The 18153-nt window shown below is 45.7% G+C and overlaps 1 protein-coding gene across 20 annotated transcripts in view; it reads left to right on the top strand.

The window, feature by feature from the left end:
- Positions 1-715: 715 nt before the first annotated feature.
- FBRSL1 (fibrosin like 1) overlaps positions 716-18153 on the top strand; it is a 506715-nt gene continuing 489277 nt past the window's right edge. For 8 of the 20 annotated variants that reach the window (XM_059863647.1, XM_059863642.1, XM_059863636.1 and 5 more), the window contains exon 1: positions 719-1079. In XM_059863647.1, coding sequence (XP_059719630.1) covers positions 786-1079 — 294 coding nt within the window. In that variant the 5' untranslated portion in view covers positions 719-785. Of the gene's footprint in view, positions 1080-18153 lie in introns of all 20 variants that reach the window. The other 12 variants (XM_059863650.1, XM_059863648.1, XM_059863640.1 and 9 more) reach the window with 4 other exon arrangements.

Below are 18153 nucleotides of genomic sequence, written 5' to 3'. Positions count from 1 at the left end.
GGGCTGCGAGCCGCCGGCGGCGCCCGGCGAGGAGGGGTCGGCGGCGGCGGCGGCGGGCGGCGGCGGCGGCGGGCGGCGGCGGGGGCTGCCCAGGGATTGTCTCGCTCGTTCCGCGGCAAGAAAGTTGGGCGGCGAGCGCGGCGGCGGCGGCGGCCCCCCCGGCGGTGCGCGGCGGCCGGAGCGGGGCCCCGGAGCGGCGCTGCCCCCGGGGAGGGGGCGCCGCGCCTGGATTATCCCGAGCTGGGTCGAGCCTCCTGGATCTGCCTCTCTCCTCCGCGCCGAGTGAATCCGAGGTGTCCTCGTCCTGATCCAGATAAATCTTCCCCCCCTTCTCTTTTTTTTTTTTTTTTTTTTCCTCCCCTCCTCTTCCCGTCGTTGCTTTTTTTGGGGGGTGGGGGGAGGCGGGGGGTGGAAATTTGTCAAGGTCATTCCGTGGATTTAATATTTTTTGTGTGTGTGTGCCGCTCGCCCCACCGCCACCGCCACCCAGCCTTGCTCTGTGGATTATCATCGCCTGGATCCGAGGCTCTGAACAGCAGGATTTTTTTGTTGTTGTTGTTGATTTTTTTTTTTAATTATTACTATTATTTTTTAAGGGCTCCAGGGTTTGGAGAGGGGAAGCGGTGAGTTGGAGGGGGGCGACTTTTCTCTCCCCCCGCGCCCCCCCCACTCCCACCCACCCCCCCCATCGCTCCTGGCCTTCTCATTTTCATTTTTTAAATTTTTTTTTAATTATTATTATTATTATTATTTTTAAATTTTTTTAATTTGCTTCTTCTTCGGCGATGGATGGGAAAATCCGGCAGAGCCGGAGGTCGAGGTCGCAGCGGGACCGCGTGCGGCGGCGGGAGGCGGCGGCCCGCGACCCGCGGAACCAGAGCCCTTCCTCGGGCTCCGAGAAGGAGCCGAGCCCCGGCAAGGAGAACGGCGGCCAGAACTGCACCGCCCCGCGGGGCCCGCCGCCCGCCGCCCGCGCCGCTCGGCCCCCGCGCCGCCGCCGCCGCGAGTCCAGCTCCCAGGAAGAGGATCTGATCGATGGCTTCGCCATCGCCAGCTTCAACACCCTGGAAGCGCTGGAGGTAAGAGCGCCGGGGGGCTCTGCCCTCAGCGGGGCGGGGGCTGGGGCGGCGGGGAGAGGTGGGGGGGTGGTGGTTGGAAGGGAGAAGGAATGGGGGGGGAAAAAAAAAAAAAAAAGGATTTGAGAAAGGAAGCGCGGCGCTTTCAGGCTGCTGAATTTTGCAAATAGCAATTAACGTGCATTAATCCTGGTGTCAGCCCGGGGGGATCCCGGGGCTGCGGTCAGGAGGGTGCCGGGCCAGCCCCGGTGATCGCGGCTCCGCTGGCAACTTGCTGCCCCCCCTTCTCCTTGCTCCTTCCCTCCCCCGGTCCCCTCCTGTGCCCGGCTCCGGCCGGTGCTCGCCATCACTTCGGGCAAGTCCAATGTTTGTTTGGGGTTTTAATTGGCTGCAAAATATTCCTGGCGTGTTGGGATGGTCCGGCATTGTTGTGAATGGTGGAGCTTCCCCCCTCCCGCCCTCCTTCCTCCCTCTCCCCCCTCCTCCAGCTCGGGAGTTTGTGTTTGCATTGCCAAAATGTTACTTTATCTGTCTCCGGAGATTGTTAGCAAATGGCTAGTGTTTGACATTTTGTGGAAAAGAGATGTTTAAATGGATAATAATCCCTCGGTTGTAATTCCCATTTTTGAAGTAATTGAACAAATTCTTCATCTCTTGTTGACTGTACATATTTTTCTGGTGTTAATAGGCTGGCAAAAAATATTGCTTGTCTAACTTATTACAAACAATATTTGCTGAGCAAATACTGCCTGCCTTGTCTGAGCTAAGTTAAGCAGAGCAGGAAATTTAATATTTTCAGAGGGGCATTGACAAACTATGACTTTGGCTTTTGATTTTTGTTTTGTTTGTGTGCAGTTGGAAGAAGTGAGTTGTCGAGAGGAAGCACCTCACAAGTTGCTTGTTGGGTGTAAGAACTTGAATTCCCAGTAAATATGAGCAATTCTGGTGCTTTTGCCCACTTTTTGACACACCATGGTGGAAACGTGGGCAAAGTTTTGGGTGCTCTCCCTGCTTTGGATTTCCTGCCACTTGTGTATCTGTTAACCTGTGTTACAGCAGTGAAGAGTTCTGCGTGGGCTAATGAATTCTCTGATTTCCTCTGGGATCTTTAATGTCTTTGGCTCAGACTCTGAAGTCCCATTTTGTTCCTGGGCTTTGCTGCTCCCCAGCCCACCCCTCCTGCCATGGAGGCCTCTGGTGGCACCGTGGTTGTCTGGAGTTTTTTGCTTGTAGGACCAACTCCTCAGAGTCCCAGAGGTGGTCCCTGTGTGCCCATGGAGGTGTCAGAAGTGGCCTTGGCCATCTGCCCTGGTGGCAGGACCCTTGCTGGGGGAGCCAGGGGTTCTGCTCAGCAGGGACGTTCAGCCCAGTGGTCCCTGAGCAGCTCTGGGTGTGCAGGTGTTGGAGAGGCAAGAAGGTTTCTGTTAGCTTGGTGATGGCTGTTTTTTGTGCTGTCATTTGTGGGGTGTTGTCCTGACAGGAAAGCTGACTACTTTGTGTATGCAGAGCTGATAATGAGCAAGCAATCTGCTCTCCTGTGCCTCTAAACCAAGCCCTAGACCTGTCTGTATAACCTTATTTTTTTTCTCTTGGGCACGCTCTTAGTCAAATATGCATCAGCAGATAGGTCCAATTAAACCCCTGAGTCTCTACTGAGCTGTCAGGGAAGAAAGTAAAATTCATCTTCCTGCAGAAATTTTCTACCATGATGAGCACATTATCAGGAAATAGAATTCAAATGATAGTGCATTCCCTCCAGGCTGACGGGGAAAACTCTGGGCTTTTCAGATGGGGAGAGCCTTGTTATTGAATCAGCCAAACCTTGACAATAAGGTACACAAGGGTAAAAAGTGACCTTAAATATCTGCCACCCCAAGGTACTTCTGTTTGTGGAAGCACTTCTGGTTTTTCTTTAAAAAGAAAAAAAAAAGTATTTACAAAATGATTCGCTTTAAAATTCTTGCCAAAAACTTTAGTAGCACCTGAAATTAACCCATTTCTACTTTGTTTACAAGCATGTACAGAACAGCTTCCTGAAATTAACTGATATCTACTGTGTTTACCAACATGTCAGAGAATACCACCTGAAATCAACCTATTTCTAGTATATTTTCCAACACGTGCTAGAATGCTTTCCTGAAATTAACTGATTTCTACTCTATTTACCAACATGTAAGAGAACACCACCTGAAATTAATTGATATGTAGTGTATTTGCCAACAGGTTAGAAAACAACATGTGTGCACCTCTGCAGCCATGGTGGTTGGCACCTCAGAGGGAAAAGTGTGGGCAGAGTTCACCTGTTTCACACCAAGCAGGTGTGTTATGTTCGAGGTTGTGTTCTTGGAGGTCATGATGGTGTGCATTTCCTAAATCCCTGTGAAACTAAAAAGAAGAAAATACTGTGCATTGTGTGGATTTTTTCCCTGCAGCACTGCCTTGGACCATGGGGGATGTTTGGCAGATGTCATGCAGCAGCAAGGCAAGGGCAAAAGCATTTTAAGGCAGGATATACCCATGGAAATGACTGAAGTGGCAAGGTCATTTTGTGTCGTGTGGAACTGTGTTCTCTGGTGAACTTGACTGCAACAGGTGGTTTTCTTCTGCTTTGGAAGAAATCTGTATTTTGGTGTACATTGGTTTTTTAAGAGGATTTAAAATCTGCTGCAATGTTTTTTTAAAAATAAATAAGAATTGAAACCTTCTATGCCCATGAGGGTGAAGAAAGTGTAGAAGTGAGTGTATGGCTTAGGGACAGTACTGAACTAAAAAAGTATTTTTTTAAATTTTTTTAATCCTTAAAAGGAGCTTTTGTTGCCTATGTGGTAGTTCATTATGTTATTCTATGTTGGTTTGTTTCTTGATGTTACAATGGTCTCTGACTATGTTTAATAGAATAACCAGGGCTTGGGTTTCCCCTTGGAAATGAAATTTCTCAGTGTTTAGGTAGAACTTAATGGTAAAATCATTTGGGAGAGGTAAGGTGGTTTTTGGTTTGTTTTTCTTTGTATCTCACCATATTGTGAATTCCCCTTCCCACTGCAGGAAATTCTCACTGCTGGTGTTCCTGTAAATAAAGGGTGCTTTATAGAATAAATATATGTATTCTTCCTTTGTGCTGACCTGGGAGTATGAGCAGTTCGGGTTAATACTGAGGGATGGCTTTGAGGTCTCCTTTAGCTCTCTGGTGTGAATTTTAAGCATTTTGGATTTTAACTCATGTGGCAATGTTTCCTTTGGCAGTTGTCATCTGAAAACCATGTGGCAGTACTTGTGACTTATTTATCTCCTATCTTACCATCTTCCAAATAAAGACTGAGTTGATTGTATATATTTTTTTTTAACTTAAGTAAAAAAGAAGAAAAAAACCCCCCACAGACACACAAGCAGCAGCCTCTTTCTGTGTATAAGAAGTTAAAACTTCTCTTTTCTCTTCCTTCCCCTGGATCTTCCTGTATAAATCCAGCTCAGGTTTCACACAGGTTATGGCTGGTGTGTGTGTGGTGTTTTATTTGGGGCTTTTTAGTGCCCAGCCACTCACCACCACTTTGGACTTACCCTGGAAATGTAGTTTGCTCTGACCCCTTGGCTTGAGGTGCTCAGTGAGACTGTCAGCTGCTGGAAGAGCCACCAGGTGCTGGTGCTGCCCAGGAGATGGGTGCTGTGCCAGGGCTGAGCAAAGGGGGATTTCTGCCCTCCTTCCAGAATGAATGGGGTGGATGTGAGCATGTGTGTATATTCATTACGTTCAGATGAAGCTGCTAATTATTCTTGAAGGTGATTGGTGAATCAGAGCGAGAGAATCTAAATGAGTGAGTCGGTAGTTGAGGGCTCTCTCTGATCATAGCTGTTCCTTTCAAGTATGAAAAACAGCGCTAAAAGGGAACTTCATCAGAATGTTAATGAATGCGATCTTTGAGAGCAATTGTTCTCCCAAAGTAGTTGAAAAGACAAGGGGTTGTGTTTTCTTTTTGGCTGTTGTTTATCATTTTTACAGATTCCAGCGCAGCTTTGGAGCCCTGAATGGAAATTTTAACTTTGTTGAGGGGGGTGTGTGTGTGTGTATGGGTTTTTTTGAGCAATGTTTAACCTGTTTATAGAATCTTGTGGAGAATCCCTGCTCAGACGTGTGTGGAGTGTTGTGTAGAAGCAGCCCTGGGCTGCAGAGGGGCAGACCTTGACTCGGTGCACGTGGTGTTGAAGTGGAGATGCTGCCCTTACAAGCTGAGCTGGGGCCCAGCTGTGCCCCAAGGAGATGAATGCTTTACCCCCTCTCACTGTTTGTATCCCGAGCTCTGGCAGCGCTGCCTCGCAGCCCCTTCCCTGCTGTTCCTGCCTCAGTGCAGCAGAGTTTAGAGAGCCTATTGCTCCTGGTAGACTTCTGGACAGAATCCATGAGTTCTCCAGCTGTCATCTTGATAAGGCTGTTTTCACATGTGTGCTGTACACTGTCCTGTTACTGTTGCTCTGATCTCTCATTGATAAGAAAACCAATGTATTTAACTGCAGTTTCCTGTTCCAAAGGTTTTGTGCTAGCTCCACTGACCTAGCGATGGAACTTCTGATTTGTCACCATCTCTCTCTCTCTCTACTTTGCAGCTTAGATTTTTCCATAGCTAGCTTATGTTTTAAAGCAAGTTTCTAGATGTTTAAGTATTTTTTCCTTCTACTTAATTGTCAAGTGATGGTGTATCAAGCTAGCATTTCTGATGGCCAGTTAGTCCTCTTTAAAAGTGCTTTTAACCCCAGGAAAGCTAATGATTTTCTGGATGATGCTCTAAAGGCTCTAAATGCCTTTTGGTTTTCCTGAAGGCTTGCTAGTCTCCATTGATTTGTTCTTCTAGCTGTTGATTTTCTTTTTTTTTTTTTGCATCTTGTCTGAAGCAGGTACTTAAGGTATCTTTGTTGTTGTTGAGGAATCAGAGGTGATTAAAGCAGAGGGGGAGAGCTCTGGAAAGCCTGGAGGATCTGCTCAGCTGGGCCAGGAGCTGGGGGGAGCAATGTTCCCTGCAAACCCCGGTGGAGTGATGGGCTGTGGTGAGAAAGGATCCAGCTCTTGTGCTGGGTGGGGGATTCTCTGCCTCATGGGTGAAACCTGCCAGGATTAGAGGAGTGATGGGGTGCATGGCAAGTGCAGCCCCTGCCCGGGGCCATCCCTGCAGCCAAGGTCAGGGCACCTTTTGTGCACATCAAGTGGCTGCAGTGCTGTTCAAGAGAGGAAATTGCTTGGAAATCCCAACCAAGCTCAGGGGTCACACTCATCCCTACCTGAGGTTTCATTTTTAACTCAAACTGCACTTGATTCTGTCTGTTGGGGTGTTTTGGAAGACCTTTTAATATCCTACCAATTTTTCCGAAGTAGTTTCCTATAGTGTAACTGCTCAGGCTTTCTTGAGCACTCTGATGCCTGAGGGAAAACATAAGGTGAAGTTGGCTGAAATATCAAGTAGACCAACCATCACAAAGCAATTCAGAAGATATATTCAGTTTTAAAATTAATTAGAATCTATACTATTTTAAAAAAACAAGGTACTCTGTATTGCACAGGTAAGATTTTTTTTTTTGTAATAAAAAGGACCTTATAGAATGAGTGTTCCACTTCATTCAGATAATAAATTAATAAATGTTTACTTGCAGTAGTACATTTGACTTCATGCCTAGTAAGAACTGAAAAGTTCACTGTTCTCTCAGTATGCTGAGAAGATGCAGTTTTTATCATTTATCTCAGTTATTTCACAGAATGAGACTGACTGTCACAATGCTACTTTCTGGGAAAATAGCAGTGAAGAAGGGAGCTGGGTAGGATGAGATCAGCCTGGTGTTTCATGTTGTTTCTTTGGTAGATCCCTGCTTGCTCTGCAGAAGGGCTGATGGTCATGCAACTGCACTTGTGAAAAAATTCATTTTGGTACAGAGGTGCAGTACTGTGGCTGGAGACACATTGATAGAATGGCTTTGGGGAGGTTTGGTTTTTTTCCCCTTTTGCTTCCCTGCTTTTTTTGGGTGAGGTGTGAAATTCTCCAGGCACAGCCACAGCAGGCTGCTCCCCTGTGTCAGGCTTTGCCAGCACACAGATCCCAAACTTGTGTGCACCTTGTCTGGGTGCAGCCTTGTCACAATGTGCTTACTGCTTCAGCTTCTCCAGCGTCTGGGCTTTGTCCTGGTGCTGCAGGATGAGGGAATATGGTGTAGTCTGTGGTGCTGCAGCAAGTACTCGAAAGAGAACAGTATCAGCAGAACTGAAACGCTGTTTCCTGCTTGATGCAGTTGGGGTTTTTTTTTAAATAAAGATCTGAAATACAGTGAATAAGGTGTGCATCTTGGTATCAGTTGTAGGTGAACATCCAGCTCTAAGTGAGAACAATTTCCAATTCACTGCACTTTAATGCCTCCAGTTTATCACAGTAAATGTATAAAAGAGTTTTATGTAGGTGAAGTGGCTCTTGCTGTTTAAATATCTCCTGGCTCTGCTGTGTTCAGCACAACGGGGGCTGTGGCTGTTCCAGCCATGCTCTTCAGGGAGAAAAGAGTTGGAGCACAGTGTTACCAGCCCTGGTCCATCTCCTTGAGAAATTTTCTTTCTCAAAGCTAATCACCTATTAAGAATTCTGCTGTGATGCTGAAAGGAGAATCAGTCTTTACGTTCCAAACCCAGAAACATTGAACATGGAGGCGAGGGTTAACCGGCTCCCGAGCCGCCCAGGCAAAACCGACCTGTGCCGAGTTGTCGGTCCAGTTCCTCTGGTGCAAGAGTTGTGAAAGCTGGGCAGGTACAAACTGCACCAGCTGTGGGGCTCCCACCTGCACCAGCCAGGCCAGCAGTGCGAGCCCCAGTGACAGGCAGAGAGGTGAGTGTCACCCTTTGCAGCTTAATTATTTTGTACTGAGTGACTGGATGTGAAGTGCAGAATTACCTGGCTGGCAGGAGCGTGGGGCAGCTGAGGGCACAGTGCTTGGGTGATCCAGGATGAATGGAGAGTGTTTCCTTTGTAGCTCTGTCTTGCTTGGAGCCAAAAAGGGACTGAACTTGAACAAAAGTTGCATCTGCAAGGTCAGTGGTTGGCATGGATAAGGGGATTGAAGGGATCAAAATTATTTCCCTGCGCCACTGGCTGCAAAACATGGGCTTATGGCACCATTCCTGTCTCTTCCTTTGTGCTCAGAGCAAAGCTTTTTTAATCTTGAGCTGGCTATCTATAGTGCCACACAAACGTGGCAATTTGAAGTTAAATGTTCTATTTTGAGGCTGCCGTGCACGGTCAGCAGGGCAAGGAGCTGGGCTTGGGCTCTTCTCCTCTGCCCACAGCCTGCCTTGCTCTCTCTTCTGCACAGGTTGTCATAGAGAGGAATTCAGAAAATACATATGCATGATGCAGTTGTGCCTGTAGTCTGAATGTGAAGCTTGTAGTGCTTGTGGTTTGATATCATTGTGTTACCTTGCCCTTCAATAGATGTTCTTTCTAGCTTCAGAAAAATAAGAGAGTAATTGTTTGGTGTTTTGCTGTTTCCCCCTCTCCAATTTTAAATATAGATTGATTCACTCTGGTGCTAGGGTGTCCCTGACCTAACCTGTACTTAGTGATGAGATGCTGAAGTTAGGAGCAGCCCAAGTTGGGAAACAAATGGTAATTCAGAGCTGCTGGCTGTTGGGTGGCTGCTGAAGGACACCAAGCTTGTTCCTTTAACCCCTCCTCATCCTTTGTGAAGCTGCAGCTTCTTTCCTGGGAGCTCTTATTTGTAGAGAGGAGCAAAAACCCACAAAGAGTTTCAAGGAAAGCAATGTCTCAAAGCTTACAATGGCATCAAGTGCATCAGGTAATAAAATGCATTATTGCTGTTGATGTTTTGGTGGCTCTTAAATATCTCTTGTAATGCTGTGGAGGAGGATGTGCAGCCTCTTAACTCCATTTAGCCTGAGCATATACCTACACTCAGGGGGAGTGAGACTCAGGATGGTGTGCAGCTAAGAGATGTTTATGGAATCAGTCATACTTGATATAAAATAATTATGATGTTTTGACATCTTGTTAATAACTTGCAGCCGTTGGAAGAAATGGAATGATGGCATTCTCAGTCCTTGATGGAACCTTGGCATTTCTTTCAGATTGTAAAATTAAAGGAAAAATGTGAAAGGCATTAAAATAGTTGGATGTGGGGCCTGGGAAAAATGATGGGCTGCTTAATTGAAAAAGTGCTCCATTCCAATTGAAGTTCATTCCAGTTCAGTTCTGCCCATTTCCTTGCATCTGTAATGGAGAAGGAAAAGGGCTGATCCCCCCAAAATCAGTCTGTGAGAGCGTTTTGGGTGTCACTTGATTCTTCATCTTATCTGTGAATGAAGTGGAAGGAAATCCTAGCGAGCATTAGACATGAGAGAAAAGTCTTGTCACCTGTAATGACTAAAATCCCCTGAAGTGTTGCCAGCGTGTACTTTAGGAATCATATAATTATATGATTATTGAAAGAGACATAAAAGACCTCATGGCAAAACCCTTAGAAAGGGGGAGGGAGGGAATCCGTATGCAAATAAAGATATGCAGAATTTGCTGTCTCTCTCTTTTTTTTTTTCCCTAGTTATTTTTCAGTCCAAAGCTCAGTAATTGCTTTTATGGGGATTACTTAATAAAACTGGGGCATGCAAAAGAGGGAGAAATTGTTTATGCCAAGTCACAGGGCTGGCTTGAAGTCCTAGGGAGTTGGAGTAAAAATGGATTTTTAAAAGTAAAACTGCAAAGTGGGTTTTGTGCTGAGAGAAAACAGCTATTTGTTGAAATGTTATCCTACAATAAAAGAGTTTTGTGGTCTGGCGGTTAAGCAGAGGGGTCCGGAAGTTGAGATAACGGGGTTTTCTCTCTGGCTCCGCCACAAGTTTCCTCTCACGGAGCTCTGGGCAAGTCCTTTCGTCACTGCCTGTGTCACCCTGGCTGTGCCACTGCTGGGCTGCCTGGTGGGAGCTGGAAGTGCCACTCAGGGAAACTCCTGTCACCCCTGTGACGTGTTGGAACTGCCTCAAGCCTGACGTGAGTGCTGTGTCTGTGCATCACCAGGAGGTGATGGGAGAGCCTCTGGGGTCAAAATCTCCTCGTACAAACTCTCAGGGAAATGATTCTCCTCTGCCCCACGCCAGCTGTGGGAGAGCCTTTCCAGTGGCATGTCCTGCTCTGGGCACTGCTGATGGTGCAAATGCAGCCTGAGATTTTCCTGAGCTCTAGTTCTCTTCTCTGAGCTGAAATACAAGCCTTGACTTCAGGCTTCTTAAGTTGCCCTAAGCTTCATCAGTCCTTACTGATGCTCTGGATTTATAATCTTGCTTCTCATAGCAGCACTCATTCATGCATTTACTAGGAAACTCTCCTGATGCAGAACAGACATATCTCAAGAGAGGTTTTGTTGCAAGATAGGCAAAAACCGCCTTCCATTTTTTTCTCAGGCTTAACTAAAGCACTTGGTGCATTCAAAAAAAGGAAAAAAATCCCCTGTCATACTGCTGTTAACGTTGAGTTACTGAGTATTTTGCAAGATCTGCTCAGGAAAGAACACCACCACTTAGTCTGGTATTCTAGTTTGGCACTGAATAGTACAAAGTTGTGATGCGAGTTTGCTGGTGTGATTTTTAGCTGAAAATGACAATGGTTTTCCAAGCAGATGGATTTTATAACGTGCCTGCCATCAGCTCATCCATCAAACTCCGCAGAGATCTGTACATTGGTGTCAGTGTGCACATGGCAGTGTTGTTGGTTACATCAAACAAACTGATAACTCCCTTGGAGCCCTGTTCCCACTCCCTGGGCAGCCCCTGGGCTGGGTTTGGCAGTGGGGGTTTGTTCCCAGCCTGTCCTCACTGGCAGTGTGGAGCTCTGTCCCAGCTCCTGTCCCTGGCTGTGGCTGCAGCTGCAGGGCCAGTGTGACTTGTGCAGGGAGGGACACAGGCACTGGTGTTCCCAGTGCTGTTTGTGTTGGGAAGAGGGGTGGTGAAACGTGAGTGAGAGCCTCAGGGCTGCACAGGGCCTGGCACTTGGTTTCACACAGCTTTTTCATACTCATATGTGACTTTTCTTCCACCTTGCTGGAAGATGCTAAGTCACACAGAGGGTGTGACTGGGAAATTAAAATTTTAGCAGCATCTAGGCAAAAGTGATTGCAGGGCTCAATCAGAAAATGTTCCTATGTTCATTACTAAGCCACCTGTACAACCTTTAGGCTTTTTGCAAGGAAAGATGCTCTTTTTAGCAGCTGTTGGATAGAGGAGCCCCATGTTAACATCAGGCTGGTTTGCCCTGGTTAGAAGATGACCCTGTGTTTTGGCAGGGGTAGGACAGGCTCTTTCCAAACCAGAGGTTATGGAACTGCTGTAACTGGGCCTGTGCAGACTAATGTAAACTCCCAGGTGACACTTTACACAGCTATATGCACTTGGTAGGTTCCCAAGAATTATTTTTGAAGTTGGACTTTTTTTTAAAAAAAAGGGAAAAAAAATGAAAAAAAGGAAATGGTTTACACAAGCTGTTTCCAGAGAAAGCATCTTTGGTTTCTTACCTTCAGCTGTGTTATGTCCTGAGAAACACATGGATGGGGTGTGGAGTCTCTGAGTGTGTTGCCTGGTTTTCCTCTGCCCAAGAGATGCTCAGGGTTTTATAATTATAAAGTTGCTTGTCTCCAAGCACTGTAGCTCTTGTGCCATAGCTCTGAGGCCAGCCGTGCTCCTGGACTGTGAGATTGTTAACATTATTTCCTGTGGCTGTTGGGAGGTGCTGGGCTGCTCAGGTGGAGCAGGCACGTGTGGCTTTCCAGGGGAGGCTGTTCAAGCCTGGCCCTCGGGCAGGAGCGAGGGCTCTGCTCTCCTGACCGGCGCTTCCTGCTCCAAATGGATCCGAGGATTTGCTTTACCACTGCCAAAATAAATGCTGCAGACAATCCAGGGCCAGCAATGTCATCATCATCAGGTTACTGAGTTTCTGCCTGAAGGTCAGCTAGCTGTGACTGCTACTAAATAGCTGTTTGCTGATATGGTGTCTGCAGTCCTGCACCACGCCTGGTGGCACGTTTGCAGTGGGGTTTTGGCATGGAGCTCTGTGGCCCAAACAGGGCCATGTTGGATGATAATTGTAAGGTTGATACAACCTGCAAAAATACTAATTTGACCTAAAAAGGGGCAGAGCATAAACTGCCAGTGTTTATTTGTCTTAAGTACAATGTGCTGGCTGTCCAAAATGGAATTAATTTGGTTTGCTGTCCTCCTGTGGTGTGGGATGGGGTCAGCACCTGGGGTGGTCTTGAGCAGCGTGCTGAGATGCTGTAATGCAGAGCATGCTTCAGCATCAGGGCTGGTAAATGGGCAGCTTCTGGTGTTCCCTGCAGGCAGATAAAGTTTTTCTTCCCCTGGGGTGCTCCTTGGTTTGTTCTTTTGTGTACTTCTGATTATCTGCTAGTTACCTGCAGGTGAATTTTCACTGTTCAGTGCTCTTACCTGGACAAAAAGGAACAGCTACTGAAGAGGGGGAATAGATTTTTGTCTCAAACAAAAAATGATTTCTCCTTGTTCTTTCATGTCTTCCTCCTTTTGTGCTCATGTGTGTTAAAATTCCCATTCCCCTGTTTATATATGTTTAGCAGATGAAGTCGCTGGTGTTTTTTCCCAGTATTACCTTTATGATGTTGTGAACATAAGCAGAATGTGATTATTCACTGAGTCTCTGCTGAATACTGTAGGAATAATGGGTCTGTGCCTAAAGCATAAAGCCAGACACATAAAACATGCAGTTAGAATACAGACATGGGGGATAAATGCAAAGTGTAGCTTCTTTTACCAATTTTACTGGAGCATTCCAGTGCTTATGTTGAGTTAGGAGGAAGTTAATCATGTGTGAGACTGGTATTTTGATGTCAGGGAGCAGAAAGTGAGGAGTGTGGGGGTCCCTTCCCACCATGGGAATCTGTGTTCCTGGGGACAGTGACAGCTCCCAGCAGTGCACCTTAACTGGTGTGCTTCTGGAGGTGAGAAAACATGGGGGAAAAAATCACCTGGCTTTGTGTCTTCATGGGCATCAAGCCTTTTCAAAAGAGTGAATTTTGGCATTTTGCCATGTGCTCCTGTTGCTGGTGAAAGGAACAAAAATAGGCTGTAGAGGTTTTCCCACCTGGTGCATCCCTTTGGCTCTGCCTTGCCAGGCAGCTGCCAAACTAGAACCTTTGGAATGTCTTTTTGCAGGTGCTTTTGAGGAAGGTCAGAATTTGGGTTGTAGCTGAATTACAAAGTAAAACCTTTGCTGTGATGTGCAAAAATGTTTTTGGACTTTCTCATTCTTCTAATGATACATTGCCAAGCTTTAAAGTTGAATGAACTTTAAATATCACCTCTGTTTAGCAGCAGTTGAACTTTGTTTTCTACTTCCTTCAGTCTCAAAAAAGAAATAATATTGTGTCCTCTTTGGACTGTGGTCACTGAAATGGTGTTTGTCTCTATTGTTAAAAAAAGAATGAGAATCTGGGTGCCTAATTACCCAGTGCTGCTCCTTTTAATTTTGAAAGTTCATTCTTTGCCCCTGCTCTTTTTAATGTAGATTTTCTAAACAGCATCTAAAAATGTGTGTCTAAAAGACCTAATTAGTGTTGATATTTCAATATCTGAGCTTATAATTTAGCTTTTTTAATAGGGCACCTGGGTATCAGCATTAAATATGAAGAAAATTGAACCTATCCCAAAAGCGAGTGCATGTAATTTTAATTGGGGATGGGGGAAGAAATAACCATTAAAGTTCAGACTGAATTATTTGTTTGGGAACACTTGGAGCGTGTCCCAGGGAGGGGGGGGGGGAAATGGTATTTAATTAATGCTTTACTAATACCATGCTCACTTAGCTTTATGGTTTTAGAAAAATTTGCTTAGGCAAAGTGGTGCTGGCCGAGGTGGATGTCTGTTTGGTTGATATTTTAAGTCTGATACAGCACTGTTCACACCTTCTTGGAATGTAACACAGGAATAAACGGGAAACCCAATCTCCTTAGCACCCTGAGTCACACAGACAGGCCGTGCTCTGAGACAGGGATTTATTTCATGCATGGTGGCCTAGACATGAAACAAATGTGTAGAAAGGGGAATTATGTAGAATTGAAAGTGACAATTATGCAAACATTCCAGTTGAGGAAGAAGTAAATTCTTCTCTTTTTCCATGTGCTCAGCTTCAGAGCTAACGAGCAGCCTCTTGGGGGTTTTGCTCTGTGTGTTTGTATCTGTCATATCTCTCTCATCTCTTTTGCTTCTTGTTCCTTTTTTTTTTTTTTTTTTTTTTTTTCCTGTTTGACCTTATTTTCCCTTTTGTTCCATGGAGTCATTCAATCTTTGTACTGCCGGGTTTGTTTACCTTGCCAGAGGAAAATGTTAGCACCCTTCCATTTAGGAGCCCAGGGCTGCTCGCAGCCCAGCCCCGTGGCCTTCGCTCCCTCCCTGGCCACAGGAACACGGTGACTGATGGCATCCAAACCCCTCGGTTCCATTGTTCTTTGGCTTTTAAAGGGAGTAGGAGCTGGTGAGAGAAGAAACAAGCTGTGAAAATAGCTCTGTGCTTAGATGGACACCCTTTTGCAAAGCTAAACAACTTGATCTTCCACGCTGCTGGGTAATTCCCACGCTTGCAGAAACAGGGGGAGAGCGAGCAGGGAGCTGGGGCTGTGACCACTTTAATCTGACATAAGTATGTGTTTTTGCTGAAGGGGATGGTCCTTTCCTGCCCTGGCTGCTTGTCCTGATTACCTCCCTTGTGCCAGCACTAGCATTTATGCTGCCAGGAAAACGAATTCCCTGCTTCCCTGATCTGGCTGGCTGCACAGCCACGCAAATGCCCTTCTGGCACGGGGCAGGCAGGATACAGGGGAGGAGGGCGTGCAGAGCAGATGTGTATTGATTAAAAAAACCCTGCAAATATGGCCAGAGCCTTTGGAGCAGGATTGCAGCTACGTGTTCTTCCTGTGTTTCAGGTCATCTTCCAAGTCTGCTGAAATGGGGAGTGTAGAATGATGGTTGTGCTGGAGTGACTCTGGTCTTGGTTAAGCTTCTGAAGTTGGTCATATATGGGGTAATGGGGAGTGGCTGAGGGTAGAAGGGATTACTGGGAAAGATAAAACCTCACTTGCAAGTTAATTGCTCTGAGAACACAGTTTCTACCTTGTTTTCAGTGATTAGTTTCAATGTGACAGGGAGAAAGAAGAGACAAGCTTTTTTGTGCTTGGCTGGTTGCTCGGACTGGATGAGGTATCTAACCCTTTTGATGGCAGAAAGTTAAAAGCAGTTCAGTCTGTAAATGGCATTTGTAGCTCTGTTCACACAATAATTCTTCCTTTTTAGCTTTCTGTTACTTTTTTCTCCTCCTGTCTTTCTGTACTCTATCCCATGTATGTGTTGTATTAAGGAGAAGCCTGTATTGGATATTAAATCCAAAGAGTGGGGGAAGAAGGAGCTCTTCTAATCAGTGTCATTTTCCCAGCTGTAATCCCACAGAGGGATTGAAGAAAGTGTCAGGAGGATAAGATCAGTGTTTGAGCCCAGCTAAATGCTGGCTCTGCTGTGTGAAAATGGCTTTAATGGAGCTTGGTTGTGTGGGGAGAAAATTGCACGTAAATGGTGCAAATTTCTCAATAAAAAGCATTTAATTGTGCTAAAAGAGGGGGAGGGCCCCTCTTGTGTGCACATTGGAGACTTCAGTGAGCATAAGTAACCTCTGTGGCACAGCAGTCATTGACCTTGTCAAGCCCTGCCATCGGAGGTCATGTGTGGTGAAGTGGGTTGCCACAGGGGATTAGCACATCTGGGCAGAGGGTTTTTCCTTCTGAGCCTGAGCACACCAAATCCCATCTCCAGCAGCACACATGGAGTCGTCAGAGAGCACAAGGAGAGAGGGGATGGGAAGGCACCTGCCAGAAGAGCAGGGAGAAGCCTGTCTGGAGCCAGGGGCTTTCCTGGCCCCAGCTGCAAGAGAAAGAGCACTTGGTTATACCACGGACTCCCAGCTCCAATGAGGACAAGGTGGACTTGAAACTTAACCATAAAACCCTACAAACTTGCCATGGTCATCTCATAATGAGATAGTTGTGAGCACAGAACTGTCTTTTTGCCCAGGTTTCCCTTATGGTTTTGCAGGTCCAAATGTACTTTTGCATCCTACCTGCAGCTGTTGGTTTGGTGTGAGAGGTACAGTTTTATGCAGGAAGGAGGCTGATATGCTTTTTTATTGGGCTGAAAAGATGCAGAGGATGATGTTTTGTTATAAAGCTCAGAAGGAGTGAGTGGTGTATCTGCTCCCATGTAAGACTTCACAATTACTGTGTCAAGATATTTGGCCCAATTCACAGATGGTAGTGTCTGAAGTACAGGGAAAACAGATAATTACTAGCAACTGATCCATTTGCTCTGTGCCTAAAGGAGAGAACATTTAAGGCTGGCTTTCCTGCTTGAATGAAGTGTTTGTTAGAAAGCTTGATGCCATGGCATCCTTGAAGTCTAAGCATTGCAGTGTCAGATTTTATACAGATCTGTTCTGCTTTGCCTCCTGTATTCTTTTACAATTCTGCCTTAGCTGAATTAATTTCATACCCCAGGAAGAAGGTATTAAAAGAAAATGACCAACACTTCCAGCAGGAGTAGTTGGTATCTTAGTAGGCAGAAGAAGCATTAAAGTTGAAGCTCTGTGGTCTTTGTGTTTGCCAGTAAAGGACATAATTTGTCACTGATGCCCAGTCACCTCCTGGATGAGGAGAGAAATGACAATGCTCTGGTCCTGCCTTAGTTGTGAGCACTAGAATGAAGCTGTAGTTGGTTGAAGTTACTGGAAGACTGGGTGCTGATGGGGTTTGATATTTGTGCTAAATTTTTGCTTGGCAGGAAAATGAGAGTTGTGCAAATTTGTGAGTTAGAGAAAGCACAGTCTGAACAGCATCAGGAAAATGATGCTGAAGGTTGGTTGTTGGAGATTCTTTGTTCAGGAGGTTCAGGCTCACAAGTGGTGTTGGTGACACCACAGAGATGCAGCCCGTGCTGGGGTTTTCAGCTCTGGTGGCTTCTCAGGCTCCTTCAGAGGTTACACAGTTCCTACTAAGAAGTGTTCAAGGCTGCTGGCCATGGGTGGTGTTTTACAGTCACCTTTAGAATTGTGCCTTGACTTCCTGCCAGGAACTGTGGGGCACAGGTGAAAGTCTGGACCAGTGTCACAGTAGTGGTGGGGATCTGGATGGATCTGGATCTGTTTTGGCACTTACTGTACCATATTGCATCTGAAATACCAGGTTGGACTTGGAGAATTAAGTGGAGCAATTATGAAGCAGAGGAAAAAAAAAAACCACTTATGTGGTGGCTGTGATAAATTAGTCATTTTGTACCTCCAAATAGCCAATTATTCCTCTGACTGGCTTTTATCTGACCAATTTGCATGTGCAGTCATGGTAACTGGTTTGCAGATTAGGTGCAGAATTTCATGTGGATCTGATGTTGCATAGTCGTCTTGCTCCCTTGGAAGCAAAACACATGAATGAGGGGTTCTGTGTAACTCATTACTGGTAGCTGCTTTGTTTTTGCACTCTCAAAGCTTCTTCAGACTTGAAAGAAACAAGATGGCTCACTCTTGTAGGTTGGTGTTTTTGTTTGTTTTTTTTTTTTTTAATATCAGACAAGACGATGTAAAGTGGTCCCAGCTCCATAGAAGCTGCAGCACAGATTTCATTTGTATTGGCATTTTTGGCTGCACCTTTTGAGAACACATTGTTTGAGGGCTGGGAACTCACTGGAGAGCATTTCAGAAGAGATGTGAAAGGAGAAAAATTTTTAAAAAGCTAAAAGAAAGAAGGAAATACGAACTGAAGCAGCTTGGAGTGACCAGGGGTGAAGTGGTGCCTCACTGAAACAAGTGTCAAAATTCTGTCCTCTCTGGTACCAAATTGCCATGGCTGCTCTCTGATTTTGATCTGGAGCTGAAAATTAACAAATGGTAATATATTTAATATTGTACACCTAGAGAGCTAAGTGAAGTCTTAATTTGAAGAATATTAATTATTCAGGTAGCTGAATTTTACTAGTAGGTTACATATAAGC

The sequence above is a fragment of the Haemorhous mexicanus genome, chromosome 19, assembly GCF_027477595.1.
Source record: "Haemorhous mexicanus isolate bHaeMex1 chromosome 19, bHaeMex1.pri, whole genome shotgun sequence".
NCBI lineage: Eukaryota > Metazoa > Chordata > Aves > Passeriformes > Fringillidae > Haemorhous > Haemorhous mexicanus.
The sequence above is the reverse complement of the archived record's forward strand: the minus strand, read 5'-3'. Positions and strand labels throughout refer to the sequence as shown.